Here is an 18,706-nt window from a genome sequence, read left to right as displayed (position 1 = left end):
GCCTACTATCCGTACCCTCTATGTCTCTACATACCCCACAGGCAGCATTGCAGTATCTTCCCCCATTTGTACCTAGTGATTCCTGTCTCTCCCTACCCTCCGCATGTTCTTTACTCTGCTATCCACCACAGCAGAGATCGCTGCTCACTGCAGTCAGAGTTGGGCCTTTACACCCAGAGACGACAGTGTCCCTGTGTGTGTGTGTGTGTGCGCGCGCGCGCGCACTCAAGCGCATGTGCGAGTGCGCATGCATGCGCGTGCACATGCAAACGCACGCTATTTACTCCTTTGGAATGTGATGAGTAGCAATCTATTTCATATTGTTGATTTAGCTATTAAACTATGTAATATCGACACTACATAGTTATTTTGAGATTGTAGACATTTTCTGTCATATGAAGATTGAACTGATAAAGATGCTATTTTCACTGTTGCTGCTAGTCATTTTATGGGCTATGGTATGGTAGGTTGCCCACTACCTGGAGCTTCTTGTAGTTTGATACGCTTCTGTAGTGTTGTTACAGTTGTGTTCATTATTACAATATATTGATTATTTTTACTTATGGACAGCAACTGAATAAAACACAATTTTAGTGCCATAAGCGTTTCGGCTTTATTTTCTGCAAGGCATCATCAGTGGCCTGGAGTATGTACATATGTTTTCTATTTAATTTTTGGTGTTGTTCTTCTTCTTATAAATGCCAGTTTGTGGTTTTTTCCCCACATTTCACAGTACTGTGAACTGAACACTTGTTTCGATGCAGTGTTTTGGTTTCTGCTGCCAACTGTCAGATGTTTTTGCCAAAGATCAAATGTTATTGCCAAACTTCCGAGTGTAATTATTGAAGTGTCTGTGGTCTGTTCGTGTATGCATTTGTGTGTGTGTGTGTGTGTGTGTGTGTGTGTGTGTGTGTCCAGAAGGCAAAGGGGGAAGAGCTTTTTTTTTCTGGTTGTGTGAGAGGAACAATTGGTTTCTTTCTTTCTTTCTTTCTTCCTTCTTCTTCCTCTTCTTTTTTAAGTGTAGTAGGGAGCTTTTGGCCTGAGCTCCCAGTTGGTGCACATTGACAGCGCAGAAAGATGTTTCAGTAACTGTTGTTCAACATCGATTAGAATGGACAGGGACTGTGATTGCTGTGTTCGGATGAGGCCTGAGTTGGCATCCCTTCGCTCACAGCTTCAGACGGCGCTGACTTCGGTCGCGCAGCTTGAGGCTGTTGCCAATGGGCACCACTGTGGGGAGCCGGACTTGAGTATCACGGGATGCCAACCTCGTCCCATCTGTCCCCAGATTGGTCTGCCGCTGTGGTTGCCCCAGTTGCTGCCCGCAGTGGGGCTGAGCCCTCGCCTGTGGTTGATTGGGAGGTCGTTCCAAGGCATGGCAGGCAGCGAAAGACGTCCCCAGAGGCTGATCAGAAAGCCTCCCCGGTGCGTCTGACAAACAGGTTTCAGGTACTGTCTCATGCAGCTGCCTGCCCTGTTTCAGAGGATGATTCGCAGCCTTCAAGGTCCGGGCAATCACAGAGGGTGGGCTTATTGGTAGTTGGGAGCTCCAATGTTAGGCGCGTAATGGGGCCCCTTAGGGATATGGCGGCTAAGGAGGGGAAGAAATCCAGTGTGCACTCCGTGTGCATTCCTGGTGGAGTCATTCCTGATGTGGAAAGGGTCCTTCCGGATGCCATGAAGAGCCAAGGTGCAGCCAGCTGCAGGTGGTGGCACATGTCGGCACTAATGACGTGTGTCGCTTTGGATCTGAGGAAATTCTCTGTGGATTCCAGCGGCAATCTGATTTGGTGAAGGCTGCCGGTCTTGCTTACGAGATGAAGGCAGAGCTCACCATCTGCAGCATCGTTGACAGAACCGACTGCGGACCTTTGGTGCAGAGCCGGGTGGAGGGTCTGAATCAGAGGCTCAGGCGGTTTTGCGACTGTGTTGGCTGCAGATTCCTTGACTTGTGCCATAGGGTGGTGGGGTTTCGGGTTCCGCTGAATAGGTCAGGAGTTCACTACACTCAGCTGGTGGCTACACGGGTAGCGGAGGCTGTGTGGCGTGGACTGGGCGGTTTTTTAGGTTAGAAGGCCTCGGGAAAGTACGGGGTGGGCTGCAATCTCAAAGGGTGCATGGCAAATACAGGATGTGCTTGGATCAAGGAACAGTCGGAATTGTAGTTGTAAATTGTTGTAGTTGTGCTGGGAAAGTCCCTGAGCTTCAAGCGCTAATAGAAAGCACAGAAGCTGAAATCGTTATAGGTACAGAAAGCTAGCTAAAGCCTGAAATAAGTTCTGCAGAAATTTTTACAAAGTCTCAGACGGTGTTCAGGAAAGGTAGATTAAGCAGAATTGGTGGTGGAGTGTTTGTGTGTGTCAGTAGTGGTTTATCTTGTAGTGAAGTCGAAGTAGATACTCCGTGCGAATTGGTATGGGTGGAGGTTATATTTAACAGCCGAACTAAGTTAATAATTGGCTCCTGCCGACCCCCAGACTCCAATGATATAGTTGCTGAACAGTTCAGAGAAAATTTGAGTCTCGTAACAAATAAATACCCCACTCATACTGTTATAGTTGGTGGGGTCTTCAACCTTCCCTCGATATGTTGGCGAAAATACTTGTTCAAAACCGGTGGTAGGCAGAAAATATCTTCCGAGATTGTCCTAAATGCTTTCTCCGAAAATTATTTCGACCAGTTAGTCCACGAACCCACGCGAATTGTAAATGGTTGCGAAAACACACTTGACCTCTTAGCCACAAACAATCCAGAGCTAATAGAGAGCATCATGACTGAAACAGGGATTAGTGATCACAAGGTCGTTGTAGCTAGGCTCAATACCGTTTCTTCCAAATCCACCAGAAACAAACGCAAAATACTTTTATTTAAAAAAGCGGATAAAGTGTCACTAGAAGCCTTCCTAAAAGACAATCTCCATTCCTTCCGAACTGACTATGCAAATGTAGACAAGATGTGGCTCAAATTCAAAGATATAGTAGCAACAGCAATTGAGAGATTCATACCTCATAAATTGGTAAAAAGATGGAACTGATCCACCATGGTACACAAAACAGGTTCGAACGCTGTTGCAGAGGCAACGGAAAAAGCATGCGAAGTTCAGAAGAACGCGAAATCCCGAAGATTGGCTAAAATTTACAGACGCGCGAAATTTGTCACGGACTTCAATGCGAGATGCCTTTAATAGGTTCCACAACGAAACATTGTCTCGAAATTTGGTAGAAAATCCGAAGAAATTCTGGTCGTATGTAAAGTACACAAGCAGCAAGACGCAGCAATACCTTCGCTGCGCAGTGCCGATGGTACTGTTACTGACGACTGTGCCACTAAAGTGGAGTTATTGAATGCAGTTTTCTGAAATTCCTTCACCAGGGAAGACGAATGGAATATTCCAGAATTTGAAACACAAACAGCTGCTAGCATGAGTTTCTTAGAAGTAGATACCTTAGGGGTTGCGAAGCAACTCAAATCGCTTGATATGGGCAAGCAACTCAAATCGCTTGATACGGGCAAGTCTTCAGGTCCAGATTGTATACTGATTAGGTTCCTTTCACATTACGCTGATACAATAGCTCCCTACTTAGCAATCATATACAACTGCTTGCTCACCGATAGATCTGTACCTACAGATTGGAAAATTGCGCAGGTCGCACCAGTGTTTAAGAAGAGTAGTAGGAGTAATCCATCGAACTACAGACCTATATCATTGACGTCGGTTTCCAGTAGGGTTTTGGAGCATATACTGTATTCAAACATTATGAATCACCTCGAGGGGAACGATCTATTGATACGCAATCAGCATGGTTCAAGAAAACATCGTTCTTGTGCAACACAGCTAGCTCTTTATTCGCACGAAGTAATGGCCGCTATCGACAGGGGATCTCAAGTTGATTCCGTATTTCTAGATTTCCGGAAAGCTTTTGACACCGTTCCTCACAAGCGACTTCTAATCAAGCTGCGGGCCTATGGGGTATCGTCTCAGTTGTGCGACTGGATTCATGATTTCCTGTCAGAAAGGTCGCAGTTCGTAGTAATAGACGACAAATCATCGAGTAAAACTGAAGTGATATCAGGTGTTCCCCAGGGAAGCGTCCTGGGACCTCTGCTGTTCCTGATCTATATAAATGACCTGGGTGACAATCTGAGCAGTTCTCTTAGGTTGTTCGCAGATGATGCTGTAATTTACCGTCTAGTAAGGTCATCCGAAGACCAGTATCAGTTGCAAAGCGATTTAGAAAAGATTGCTGTATGGTGTGGCAGGTGGCAGTTGACGCTAAATAACGAAAAGTGTGAGGTGATCCACATGAGTTCCAAAAGAAATCCGTTGGAATTCGATTACTCAATAAATGGTACAATTCTCAAGGCTGTCAATTCAACTAAGTACCTGGGTGTTAAAATTACGAACAACTTCAGTTGGAAAGACCACATAGATAATATTGTGGGGAAGGCGAGCCAAAGGTTGCATCTCATTGGCAGGACACTTAGAAGATGCAACAAGTCCACTAAAGAGACAGCTTACACTACACTCGTTCGTCCTCTGTTAGAATATTGCTGCGCGGTGTGGGATCCTTACCAGGTGGGATTGACGGACGACATCGAAAGGGTGCAAAAAAGGGCAGCTTGTTTTGTATTATCACGTAATAGGGGAGAGAGTGTGGCAGATATTATACGCGAGTTGGGATGGAAGTCATTAAAGCAAAGACGTTTTTCATCGCGGCGAGATCTATTTACGAAATTTCAGTCGCCAACTTTCTCTTCCGAATGCGAAAATATTTTGTTGAGCCCAACCTACATAGGTAGGAATGATCATCAAAATAAAATAAGAGAAATCAAAGCTCGGACAGAAAGGTTTAGGTGTTCGTTTTTCCCGCGCGCTGTTTGGGAGTGGAATGGTAGAGAGATAGTATGATTGTGGTTCAATGAACCCTCTGCCAAGCACTTAAATGTGAATTGCAGAGTAATCATGTAGATGTAGATGTGTGTTTGTTCATTTATCACATGTTTGTTTTCAGTGATCGCTTTATGAATGTGGAAGTTTTCTTGCGTTGTGTAAGATTTTTATCATGGTTGCTTATTCTCATTATTTTCATTTCTTGTTCCATGTTTTTAGGATGGTGGTCATGGTGTTTTAAATGTTCTGCAAATGTGGAATGGTTTGTTTCATGCTTCCAACACCTGATACATTCTTTGTATCGTGTTTTAAAATTCCGGCATGTCATGCCTATGTATACTGCATCACAACTTTGACATTCAAGTTTATATATTCCTGATTGTTGAAATTTGTCCCTCTTGGTTGCTGGTTGGCTTAGGTGTGATTGGAGGGTTTGCCCAGACTTATATGCTATTTGGAAGCCCTGTCTTCAAATGGTTCAAATGGCTCTGAGCACTATGGGACTCAACTGCTGAGGTCATAAGTCCCCTAGAACTTAGAACTACTTAAACCTAACTAACCTAAGGACAACACACACACATCCATGCCCGAGGCAGGATTCGAACCTGCGACCGTAGCGGTCGCGCGGTTCCAGACTGTAGCGCCAGAACCGCTCGGCCACCAGCGGCCGGCGAAGCCCTGTCTTTTTAGGATGTTTGCAACTCTGTGTGTTAGTTTGTGTGTAGGTAATGGTGAACCATCTGGTTCTTTACTGTGTGGCATTGTCATTGTGTGTGTTTGTTGAATGTGTTTGTAAGTTTTCAGCTTGTGAGTTCTCTTGTATTCTGGAAATGTTGTGTTTTGTTTTGTAGTAGTGTTTTTATTTTTTGATTGAGCCTGTGTACTACATGTGTGTCATACCCATTGTTCCTAGCTATTTGTATGATTGTACTCATTTCCTTTTCATAGTTTCTCTTGTTGAGAGGGATTCTGTTTAATCTATGTGACATATGTCTTAGTGCTGCCAGTTTCTGTTTGTGGGTATGGTTAGATGTGGAATGTATTATTGTGTCTGTGGCTGTTGGTTTTCTAAAGATATTAAATGTATGTTTGCCATTTTCTTTTTTTTATTGTAATGTCAAGAAAATTTATTTGATTTTCTTTTTCAAGTGTGAATTTTATGTTGTGATGAGCTTTGTTGATTTCCAAATGGAGTTTATCTATTTTTTCACTTGGCTCATCTACCAGACAAATAATATCATCCACATATCTGTACCAATATATGATTTTGAAACTGATTTTCTAGATGACTGATGAAAATGTTTGCTAATGTTCCTGATATTGGGGATCCCATGGGCAGTCCATCACTTTGTAGATAATATTCTTTCTCAGACTGAAAGTAGTTTTGTTCAGTTGTCAGTCTGAGCATATTTGTTACTTCTTTCATTGCATCTGTGGTGAGGTTGCTGTGGGATGGAGATTTTGTTCTATGATTTCTATTGTTTCTGTGATAGGGTTGGAGGTATACATATTTTCTATGTCGAATGAAACAAGTGATGCTGTGTGTGGTACCTGTATGTTTTCTATTAGGTTTCCTGTGTTTATCACTGTTCTGTTGTTTTCTAATTTATAGTGTTTTGTAACTAACTTTTGGAGGTGTTTGGTTATGTGGTATGTTGGAGCTTTCTTGAAGTTGATAACAGCTCTCATTGGCATTCCGTCTTTATGTACTTCTGGTTAACTGTGGAGTGTTGGTGCTTGTGGGTTTTTCTGTGTTATGTAGTATTTCTGTTTGTCTGTGAGTGTGTGTTCAATGTTTTTCAGTGCTCTTTCACGTTTGCCTGGAATTGTGTAGTTGGACCTGACTACAGTTTTTGTATGGCATTGGTGTTTATGTATTCCTTGGTTTTTGTGATGTATTGCTCTTTATCCATGAGTACTGTTACATTTCCCTTGTCTGCTCTTTTTATTAATATGTTATTGTTTGTTAACTTTTGTTTTAACCTTTTCATAGTGGCTGCTTCTGTTTGGTTGTTCTTATTGTGTGTCTGCTGTGTTTGTTTTATGATGCCTTTTATTTCTTCTTTTACTAGTTCTCTTGTCAGTCCTATGTTTATTTCACAAGTATTTTGTTGTTTCTTCATAAGTAAAAATTATCAATATACCATAATATTACATGCAACTGAGGAAGACAGGACTACAAAAGTTGAAAATTGTGTTCATTATATTTCACTGTTGCATTGTGAACTCAGCTTTTGTATTTCTGTTGCCTAGAAACCGTGATAATTTAAATACAGCATTATAAATTTCTTGACAAGGATACAGTGAAACGCTATATTACTTAAAAAGGAATATAGGAGAAATTAATCTACAAAAGAAGCACACTGTCAATTATAGATGGAAAAGCTTTCTACCAGGCAGTAGTAGTCCATAGAATATTTTATAAGGCAATTACTCTACCACAAATGGTTGGTTTCTGCTTCCTGTGTGACGTGTGATTGCCTTTATCCTTCTTTCTGCTTTACTCTCCCTGTTACCTCTGTCCCTTTTCCTTGTTCTGCTGCCTTCCTTTCATTCTTTACTGGTGTATATTTTCTTGTTTCCCTCTCTCTTTATATTGTATAGCTTACCTTGTTGTGGTTTTGTTCATTTGGATTGTTTTCCATTGTATGCTTCTGCTTTCCCTTTTCTCTGTCAGTAATCTTTTTATATGCTTATAATTCCGTTCTGCACCTCTTTTATTTCTGAATTTTTAAGTTTTATCTGTAACACATAACACTTGTAACTACTTATGTTTTCCAATCTCATCAGTTGTTAGCATTTTATTGTTGATTTCCACTGTTTCTGACCTGTGTTCCAATTTCACCAATTGTAAATATTTCATTGTGGGTTTCCACCTGTTTATGACCTATTTTCATTTACTCAACATCGTGTATGGTTTTCCTGTTAATATGAAAAGATTTCTGCTCCTACGTAACCCTCTTCTCTCTCATTTCCTGAATGAATATCTGGTCTCGAAAGCTATACCATTTACATTGGCTTTTGCTTCTTTGTTGCCACAGGTAAACAGAAGAATATTCTGTCAATGCATTTCATTGTGATTTTGCCCAGTGATAATGAGTTTTTTTAATTAAAAAATAATGAAGTACAAAACATTTCCAAAAAATTAAATATATTTGTTACAGTGTTGAAAAATAAAAGTTCACATAATTTTTGAAGAGAGATGAAATAGGCATATCAAAAAAATGCAAGTTACAAAGACAGCACACCAGCAAAAGTATAAGATAATCTTGAACTTCAGGAGAAGAGAAGAAAAGGCAGGTGAAGATAGGAATAGGTTAGACATTCACAGTAACAGTGAAATAGGACTTCACAGAAAATTTGTGTCATGAAGGAATCACTCTTCCTAGCTTGGTGCTCCTACCCTCCCCCCATCCCTTACCATCACCACCACCATCACTATCACCACCTCCACCTGCACTTCCACCTCCATCACCACTCTCATTCGATTTGGTTTTCTTTTTAGATCCTTCAGTGTACTTACTGTTCATGATGCTCACTTTTTTTTGTTAAATAGATGATGGTGTGTCTATTTGTTTCAGAGACCAGAAGAAAGTAATATTGAGCATAATTAATTTTATATTGTCATCACAATTCTGCATCACTTCTTTTGAGAGTACATCATTGTGAACTTGTTTGTATGTAACTCAGTAGAGAATTAATGGTAAAATATAGTAACCTCATAATGGGGTGTAAAAAAAGTGCTATGAGCCATAGCTGATCTATCTAATATACGCTTCACTCCGCCAAACATATTGGTATCTTGCATTGCAATAAAGCAACGAGAGGGTAACACAGATTCAATCAATGAATTACTGTTAAAAACTGTTCACAGATTTTTTTTAAAAAAAGCTAGAACTCAGTTTTATTTTCCATATCAGGCCGTGTGACAGAGTGTTGGCTATAGTCATGGGAACTAAGTGCTCAGCCTCTTGTAATATCTATTTCTTTCTGCATACATTTCTGTAATTCAGTCCTTAACTTTCCTTTTTTTAGTTTGGGTCTTTAATCTGTTAATTACTGATGACTCACTGTATTGGATGGTATAGTAGTTACAGCCCTCAGTTGGGAATAATGTGTTTCAAAGCCCCAGCTGACCATCCCGATTCAACTTTGCCATGATTTTCATAAACCGCTTAAGGTGAATGCTGGAATGATTCTTTTGAAAAAGACTGGTTGAATTTACTTTCCCTCCTTGTCCAGTCCAAGACTATGCTCTGCTTCTGGTGACTTGAACATCAGTGGAACTCTTAAGTTCCTCACACAGCTTGTTAATAATACATTAGAATATGTATCTCAGTTGTTAGCTCTTATTTATTTCATTTTACTTCCTCTAGATGTTTGATTACTATTGATGGAAGAGTGTGAGATGTCTCATCTGCACTGAAGTGCCAAAAGTCGCGTATACAGATGGCGCTAGTATCGCGTACACAAGGTATAAAAGGACAGTGCATCGACACAGTTGTCATTTGTTCTCGGCTGATTCATGTAAAAAGGTTTCCGATGTAATTATAGCCCTGCAATGGGTATTAACAGACTTCAAATGCATAATGGTATTTGTAGCCAGATGCTTGGGACATTCCATTTCAGAAATTGTTAGGGAATTCAATATTTCAAGATCCGCAGTGTCAACAGTATGCTGAGAATACCAAATTTCAGGCATTACCTCTCATCATGGACAACGCAGTGGCCGATGGCCCTCACTCACTTCCCTTACTGACTGATAGCAGCAGTGCCTGCATAGAGTTGTCAGTGCCAATAGACAAGCAACACTATGTGACATAACTGCAGGAATCCATGTGGGTCATACGACAAACATATTCATTAGGACAGTCGAGCGAAATTTGCCATTAATGGGCTATGGAAGCAGACCATTGACGCGAGTGCCTTTGCTAACAGCACGACGTCACCTGCGGCACCTCTCCTGGGCTCATGACTATATGGGTTCGACCCTGGACAATTTTAAAACTGTAGCCTGGTCAGATGAGTACCGATATAAGTTGGTAAGAGCTGATGATAGGGATGAGGTTTGTCACAGACCCAATGAAGCCATGGATCCAAGTTTTCAACAAGGCACTGTGCAAGTTGGTGGTGGCTCCATAATGATGGGGGATGTGTTTATATGGAATGAACTGGGATCTCTGCTCCAAATGAACTGATTAGTGACTAGAATTAGCTATGTTTGGCTACTTGGAGATCATTTGCAGCCATTCATGAACTTCATGTTCACAAATAACAATGGAATTTTTATGGACAACGATGCGCCATGTCAGTAGGTCGCGATTGGTTTGAAGAAATTTCTGGACAGTTTGAGCGAATGATTTGACCATCCAGATTGCCCAACATGAATGTCGTTAAACATTTATGGGACATAATTGAGAGGTCAGTTTATGTATAAATCCTGCAGCAGCAACACTTTCACAATTGTAAACAGTTATAGAGGCAGCATGGCTCACTATTTCTGCAGGGATCTTCCTATGACTTGTTGAGTCCATGTCACATCAAGTTCCTGTGTTACACTGGGCAAAAGGATATCGCATGACTTTTTTTACCTCAGTGGATATCTTCAGCAGCTTCAGAAACTGAAAATTAAGTTTCATGATCCATCAGCTGGTGCAGTGTTATGTTAGTCTTGAAAAATCAGTATTGTTCGCTCACAGTCACTTGTAACAACTTAACCCACTATTAACACAATTTTTTAGGTTTTCTGTGCAAATTCAGCCACTTTTGATTTGAATTGTAGAAAGTTAAACCAGTAAGTTGTAAATATTAATAAGTATGGTGGTAGAGTCAGCCAAGCTCTGCATGAAAGGAAAGTTAGAAATAATAAGTATAGTTCATTTTAATTTTCGTTTTGCATAAAAGTAGTTTATCGTGTATTCCTCCAAGACTTGAGTTATTACTAGAACTAGGATTTTTAGGTGCTGAACCTTAAATTTTTGTCTGCTGTTTGAATATTTGTAAATGATTTATCATGCAAATAAAACATGAAATAAACACTCTTAACTGTGATTTTGTCATGCGTATTTTCAATGTCAGTAGTTTTTGCAACTTTTTTCAGTATCAGTGCATATTTTTAAATTTTTTTTCTTTATTTTCCACACTTCGAACTCTTTCATGACAGATTTTGCCTATGCTATTGTGAGACCCTCTGCTGAATGTACAGGTTTTGGCTTGATGGAGTTTATCAAGGAAGACATCTACTGCAAATTTTGCCAAGCATTTAGACAATTAATAAACAATAAGAGAGACAGATATGTCCCACTTGATTGCTGTGGGCTATCGTATAGAATAGTTATTCTGAAAATTTATGTTATCTGCTGGAAATAAATAATTTTAACTGTCATCAATGAACTACAAATATCAGCAACATTTCATTGACAGACTTGCGTGCCTCATTTGCACTTATCGTAAAGTGCTCACTTATCAACTGAGTTGCTTTCCAATTGAGTACATTGATGTAGAAGAATTAGAGAAGTTACTGTAATACTTTTTGTAGAAATATGCGCATAGTGAAGGAAAAAACTTAATGTAGTAACATCTAAAATCAATGAAACTACAAGGTATGCCCATTTCTATTGTTAATGCGAATAAATCTTGGAAATTACAAAAATTCCTGACAAGCAGATTACTTAAGTGTATCATTTCTGATAGTGCTCGCTGAAGTGATTGTTTGTAGTGTATTCAAAGTGGGCACTGGGAGAAAGTGTGACACTGTAACTAGTAAGCAGTGACAAAATCCAGGGAATGAAATTGTAATAAGGTGCAGCATCTTTAATCTCTCAGTCCCAGTTGATGAAAAACAGCAACAAAATTGTGTTCTGCTACATGTAAAAAGCACAAAGCACACCAAGAATAAGGAATTACGTCATGGATATGGTACAATGAGACAGTGGTCTGTACTGTATTCCCCTCTCCAAGCGCAATGATCCTATTATGACATCATAGCTGAAGAAGTAAAAGTATATTGCCAGTTAGAGTGTTCTAAGAGAGTTCTGCCTTCAGCCTCTATATTTTTTTAAAAAAAGTACCACAAATCAGACAAGTAATAGCTCTATAAAGCTGTATGTGTGTTGAATATTGTAATATTGAATATTTTAATGAAACACCTGAATGAAGGACAAGTGAAGCCCACCCTTTTATTAACTTGCTTTTTTTGAGAAAGCAGACAATGCCACTGTGATCCAGTGTTTCAGCTGTGCATGTTTTATATTTTGACGTGATGGAGTAAAACATGGTCATGTATAGTGATTACAAATTGAGCTTCTTACAGGTAGATTGCATTTTCTAATCTCAATACTGTGTTCTGTAGCTTAAAATATGTGACCTTCATCTTCCACACTTTTTATTGAGTTTGTGAGGCATTAAGTTAGGAATTATGCTAACAAATTTGTATCTTGCATTTAAAAATTCTCTAAAACTGCCCCTTCTAGAAAACAGAAGTACATTAAAATTACAGGATAGCCTGTACCATCTTCCCCATCATCACTAGATGGCATACTTGGTTGGCTCATCTGTAGTAATTTTCAGACTGTAAACAGCTTTTCAGATGCTAGATGATTCTTCAACTGTAAGAAAGACAACAGCGATGCAAGATGTCATACACAGCTACACCTTCCTGATTATAGCCAGGAGAGAACGTTGGAGGGGGAAATTTTTGAGTAGGAATCACAATGTATCATGTTGACAGAAATGGTGTATTCACTTAGAATGTATTGGAAAACAAAGGCTCACTGAAAGCTTAGTCAAGACCCTATTGAGGAGGACGTGACAACAAACGGCATCTCTCGGTGTAGAACATTCTTTTTCTGTTTTTAAATGTATTCTGAATGAGCTCTGATTCAGTCTGAATCAACACATTGACTGTTATTTGTTGCAGCAAACCTCTGCAAGAGGGACTGAAGTAGGTCAGTATGTTTAGTGATATGTTTCGCTAGATTTGTCAAAGGTTGAGTGAATTATTTTGGGATGTTTGTTATTGAATGACTTGTGTTCCACTTATCTAGACCACTCCAAATAACTTTTTGTTCAAAAGAACAGATACCATCTTCATATTAATCAGTGTGGTTGCCTTTCTTGTAATTTTTGTCATTACAGAGGTATGAAAAGCAGTACATCTCTTTTTAAATAGCACCCTATATTTTTAATTTGGTAATCCACTTCCTCTCCTCAGGACCTGCTCAAAAATGTATTACAGTACCACTCATGTAAAAATGACATTGTTAAAAACATAACACAAAATTGACCTTGACTCTCCTGTACCAGCACACATTGCAGGAATCCGTGGTAAACTTTACCTGTCAACTTGCTTTAGTTGACAGTAAACAAATGGAAACGCAAGGGAAAATGCATTCTGGTCAGTCAAGTGTGTGTAAATGTACAACTTGACAAGTGTAGTGGATAAAAAAAGTTGTTATTTTGCACAGGGCAGCTGCAGCATCCAAACTGCAGTCGATATTTTTAACAATGTAATAAATGTATTGCACAAATTGAAGAACAGTGAAAGCCCAAAATGTGTATTGGTACAAAAAATTACATAAAAAGTGGTTGGTTACTGTATTTCTCAAAGCAGTTTAATCCACAGCCATGGAGCCTAACAATCAGTCATCACCACCATCAGCCAGTTCAATCACGTGGTGATGTGGCCTCTTTGAGTCGGTGTGCAACATAAGATCCCTGCAGGTTCTTCTGTTTCTGCTGATCTTGAGCTTCCTGTTATGAATTCAGTCTGGCTTTCTTTCTTAAGTCTCCATCCTATCTGTTTTTCCCTTGGTCTTTTTAATTTTTTAAAAAATAAAATATTGGGCTCCAATTGAATACTTGTTTTGACCACCTGTCACCTTTTCTTTGAACAACATATCCAGTCCTTTGCCATTTCAGGTTATTCACTCTTTGCATCATGTCACTAACCTTCCTTGTCTGTCAGATATCAACTGCTTTCTTTCTATTTTTCTTTGTGTAGCCCAGCAATGATCTTTCCATTCCTCTTTGGACTACTATTAGTTTTCTAACAATGATTTCATTTAATGTCCATGTCTCACAGCTGTAAGTTATTACTGGCAGTATACACTGATCAATAGCTATTTTCTTCAGCTCAGCTGATTTTTTTGAAGAGTATCTTCCATAAGCTTGCCAGGTAATTTAATATGTCAGAATATTTCTGATTTTAGGTCTCTTTTCATATTTAGTAGTTGGCGCAGATAGACATATTATGTGATCCTTTGCAGTTGTGTACTTCCATCAAATATATCTCCAGTGTCCATTCATTCATCTGATCTTGGTTTTATCATAGTTCATTTTTAGGCCAACTTCAGAGCAGACTATGCAGATTCACTACCCAGTATTTGAACTACTTCTGTATTATTTGCAAGTAGAACATCATCATCAGCGAACATCAGATTATTTAATTTCTTTCCTAGGATTTGGAGTCCCTTTGTTTTCCAAACCAATTTAGACATTGCTTTTTCAAGGGCAGCTGAAAATAGTTTTGGAGATATGGAGTTATCTGGTTTTAGTTTTTAATGACCAGGAATATAAAATTGTGGATTTCACAAAATGCAAAAGCTTAGTTTCTTGTGACTGCAATGCCAGTGAGTCACAGTAGGTATCTGTAAACTGTATATATCTAGGTGTAACAGTTTATGGGTGTGTGAAGTGGAACTATAACATAGGCTCAATTGTAGGTAAATCTGGTGGCAGACATCAGTTCCTTGGCATGATATAGGGAAAATGCTACCAGTCTACAAAGAAGATTGCTTATGTAATACTTGTTGACCCTTCCTAGAGTTTTTCTCAAGTATGTGGATCTCACATCCCGTAAGTCTAACAGTAGATATTAAATGTATACATAACAGGGCGGCACAAAAAATGACAGGTGTCTTTGACCCACAGAAGCATGCCATGGAGATGCTGAAAAACCTAATCTGTCAGATAATTGAAGGTAGGTGCCATCTTGCTCAGGGTGTAGAACAAGAGATAGGTTTACAGCAGATTTCCAGGTTTATCAGAATGTAGACATGTAGTTTGCATTTTACTTTGCAGATACTTCTGTTGACGAGAGTACCAAAAAAGAATATCAGAGATGTTTGTGTACGTTGCGTCTGTTGGCAAAGTTCCTGGGATTTGTTAATTTTTTGCCATATCACACTGTTGACAATGTACCTGAGAAGATACACATTTTGCACAGCTCCATCAGAAGTAAGGTAGGTTGTGGTACATAGTTATTTGCATTTCCTGTATTTGAGCAATGATTGGCAACAATGAATACTCATCTTTTGGTCTTAATTTGTGAATGTATACTGAAAAGTGCTGGATACAAATGATAGAAGTAGTAAAGGTAAACACTCACTGTATAGCTGCGGCTTTGAGCAGGCACATAAACTAGGTTGAAATCATGGCAAAGCTTTGACACAACATCCACCCTCATAGCTAACTGACAAAAGTAACAGCAGCCCATTGTTTCAACTGATTACATTGTCATGGTGCTTCAATTATATGGTCAGTGGCTACCTTTACTCATTTTGTTATTATTATTATTATTATTTTTATTCCTTCTTTTTATGCCCTCTTAGAGAGCTTGTTTGAACTTGTGAGCATGGTGTGACAGCTTCCTTTTCTTCGCCTTTTCCCAAAATCTTGTCATGAATGTGCTGTGTTGTTTCTGATGTTCCTCTGTCCACTGTTTTCCAGTGGTCTTTGTAGCTTCCTCTGTGAATGTGTGATTTCCGATTATGATGTCCTCTGTGACATTCATGTTTCATAAATTCTATTTAATTTCTTCCAAGCAAGTGATTTTTACCATTTTTGAATTTAATGTATTAAGGAGTTTTTTTAGCTAACCTGCATCTATTCTGCAGATGTGACCAACAGAACCTCAAGCATCTTTTACAAATTGCATCAGTGATCTTGTCTATTGAATGGTATAGGTCTAGTTTTCTTTTAATCTTTATGCCATCTATATTAATAGGACAACAGCATTTTTCTGAGAATTTTTCACTCTTCCTTTCCTGTTCTATCAGTTTTTGAGTGGCCTCCTAGAGATTTAGTTTCTGAGACATATAATGCTGCAGGCAAAACAACTGCCATGTAATGGCGAAGTTATGCAATGCAGGATACTGCTTGTTTATTGAAGTGATTCAAATATATTGTTTGTGCTTTCTTGAATTTGGCATCTCATTCTAAGTTGGCTTAAAATGTAGTCCAATTGGTGCTATGATTTCTCTGAGACATTTGAAGGAAGACACATATAAAATTGTTCAATATTCTGTTTGTAGTGCTGATCTTCTAATATGTTGATGTAAATTTTTTACATTATAATATATTAAATATATTAATTTACTTAGATCCTTTATGTAAGTTCAGTGTAAATGGATGTTACAGATAATTGTTGTTTTTTATGATCTGAGGCTGGCTGCATGGCTGATGCCCAGAAGCCATTAAAAAATAACTTCTCCGTGAGAGTCTAGCAGTTTAGTTCTCTAGTCTTCCAGTTTACTCTGAGCTCTTCTGAAGTGTCCGAAACAGTTTGTATCTCAACAGAGTGATGCACCCTTGTAGAGTCTACAAAAGTGACAAATGTGATGGTATTTCACTTCTACAGACATTCTCTCTGCATTCCATGCTGAGGGTGACAATTGTAACACCTGCACTGCTCACTATATGCTGATGCCTGAGCTGAGAAATGGCATTCCAGCCAATATGAAATACTTATCATCCAATTTTAAGAAAACTGTTGGGTGAAAATAATTTGATTTTTGCACACCTTCCAGTCTGATATTTTCGCTTGATAAATGGCTATATTTCTATTCGTTATATGTCATAGTTACTGCACTGCATCAAATTAAGTAAAACATTCCACAAAATTTTAAAGTTTGTAGAGGTAAAAAAGCATTGTGAAAACATTGCATATGGCTGATTTTAGCTCATACATTGCAGTGAATGAAATGTAGATAAGATATTAAAATTTTATTTAAAACTGAGAGCAGGATGATATTTCATTCTTGAGTTATTGACTTTTATATCCAAAGAATGGTTGCACACTACACATCCATTTTCATCCTTATGCTTTGTGAATCATGTGACCATAACAATCGCCATATTTCATGACCTATTCAGGATATCAAAATTAGATTTTTTCTTTATCCTTTTTTTTTCTCAAATGATACCATACAAAGAGGCACATATGTTGTATGATAAATATTTTAAACTTTTTTATTCAGTGATTGTGAAATATGGATGTTACTCATTCACAGCAGTTATAGGTTGGCGATTCAGGCTACATGGAGAAATCAGTAGCACCGTAGGAAAACACAAGCAGCATGTGTATGCACATCCACAGCACATGGGGAATGGCAAAGCAGGATGTGTGTATACATCCACGTCCATAGCAATGAAAGGATTAAAATTGTCTTCAGACTCTAAATCTGCTCAGTACATGTCAACCTTTCGTGAAGTGTGCTTGACACTCATCAATCAGATGAACTGTTTACTGTTTGTCTCTGTTTAATATAGATTTGGATAGAACTTTGTATGTAACCAACAGAAGAGATAACAGGTTCCTGTAATCGCTGACACCTGCTGTATCACCTTATTATGCAATGGATGTATAAAAGGTTTCTTCTAGCCATTTGGAATTATTTCAGTTTTTGTTATTTCTGTTAAGAGTGCATAAATTCTTGTTATGAGACCATTTCCTACTATTTTTAACATTTCTACAGATAGAGTGAGGGGTTGCATTTGGGAGGACGATGGTTCACACCTGGGTCCAGCCATCCTCATTTAGATTTTCCTTGATTTCCCTAAATCACTTCAGGAAAATGCTGGGATGGTTCCTTTGGAAGGGCACGGCTGACTTCATTTTCCATCCTTCCCTAATCCACTGGGACTGATGACCTCGCTCTTTGGTCTCCTCCCCCAAATCAATCTACCAACCAACCATTTCTATAGTTATCCCATCCTCTCCAGGCACTTTGTTATCTCCCCCCCCCCTTTTTTTTCTTTTTCATCATTCTTCTGATTGGTTTGATGTCCACCACGAATTCCTCTCCCGTGCCAACCTCTCCATCTCAGAGTAGCACTTGCAAGCTACATCCTCAACTATTTGCTGGATGTATTCCAATCTCTGTCTTCCTCTACAGTTTTTGCCCTCTACAGCTCCCTCTAGCACCACGGAAGTCATTCCCTGATGTCTTAAGAGATGTACAGTCATGCTATCCATTCTTTTTGTCAGTGTTTCCTCCTCATTCCTTACCTTATCAGTCCACCCTATATTCAACATTTGTCTGTAGCACATTTCAAATGCGTCGATTCTCTTCTGTTCCTGTTTTCCCCACAGTCCATGTTTCAATACCATACAATGTTGTGCTCCAGACATACATCCTCAGAAATTTCTTCCTCAAATTGAGACCTATGTTTGATACCAATAGACTTCTCTTGGCCAGGAATGCCCTTTTTGTCATTGCTAGTCTGCTTTTGATGTCCTCCTTGCTTTGTCCACCACTGGTTATTTTGCTACAGGTAGTAGAATTCCTTAAGGGGCTCCGGAACGCCCTATACTTGCAATGTTAAAATAACGCTTATAAATTACATCTTTCCTCACAAAGTATTTGAGGTAGGAAGTTGAACTTTTTACAGATTATTTATTGGAATATGGGCTACAACTTAACACAGGGATTTTACAAAATTTTAGTTCAGTTATTAAGGATGATTTTTTTTCAATTGCAATGAAAATTCACAACATTTTTTTGCAATTTTTTATTTATATATTCAAAAATATAC

The 18,706-nt window shown here is 38.9% G+C and overlaps 1 protein-coding gene across 1 annotated transcript in view; it reads left to right on the top strand.

Moving 5' to 3' along the window:
- LOC126202907 (codanin-1) overlaps window positions 1-18,706 on the top strand; it is a 185,846-nt gene that overhangs the window by 84,643 nt on the left and 82,497 nt on the right. Inside the window, exon 6 of the mRNA XM_049936987.1 lies at window positions 14,972-15,132. Within this exon, the coding sequence (XP_049792944.1) occupies window positions 14,972-15,132 (161 nt within the window). The remainder of the gene's footprint in view (window positions 1-14,971; window positions 15,133-18,706) is intronic.

This window comes from Schistocerca nitens, chromosome 9 (genome assembly GCF_023898315.1).
Source record: "Schistocerca nitens isolate TAMUIC-IGC-003100 chromosome 9, iqSchNite1.1, whole genome shotgun sequence".
Lineage (NCBI taxonomy): Eukaryota > Metazoa > Arthropoda > Insecta > Orthoptera > Acrididae > Schistocerca > Schistocerca nitens.
Note: the sequence above shows the minus strand (reverse complement) of the source record. Positions and strands in the feature narration are given on the sequence as shown.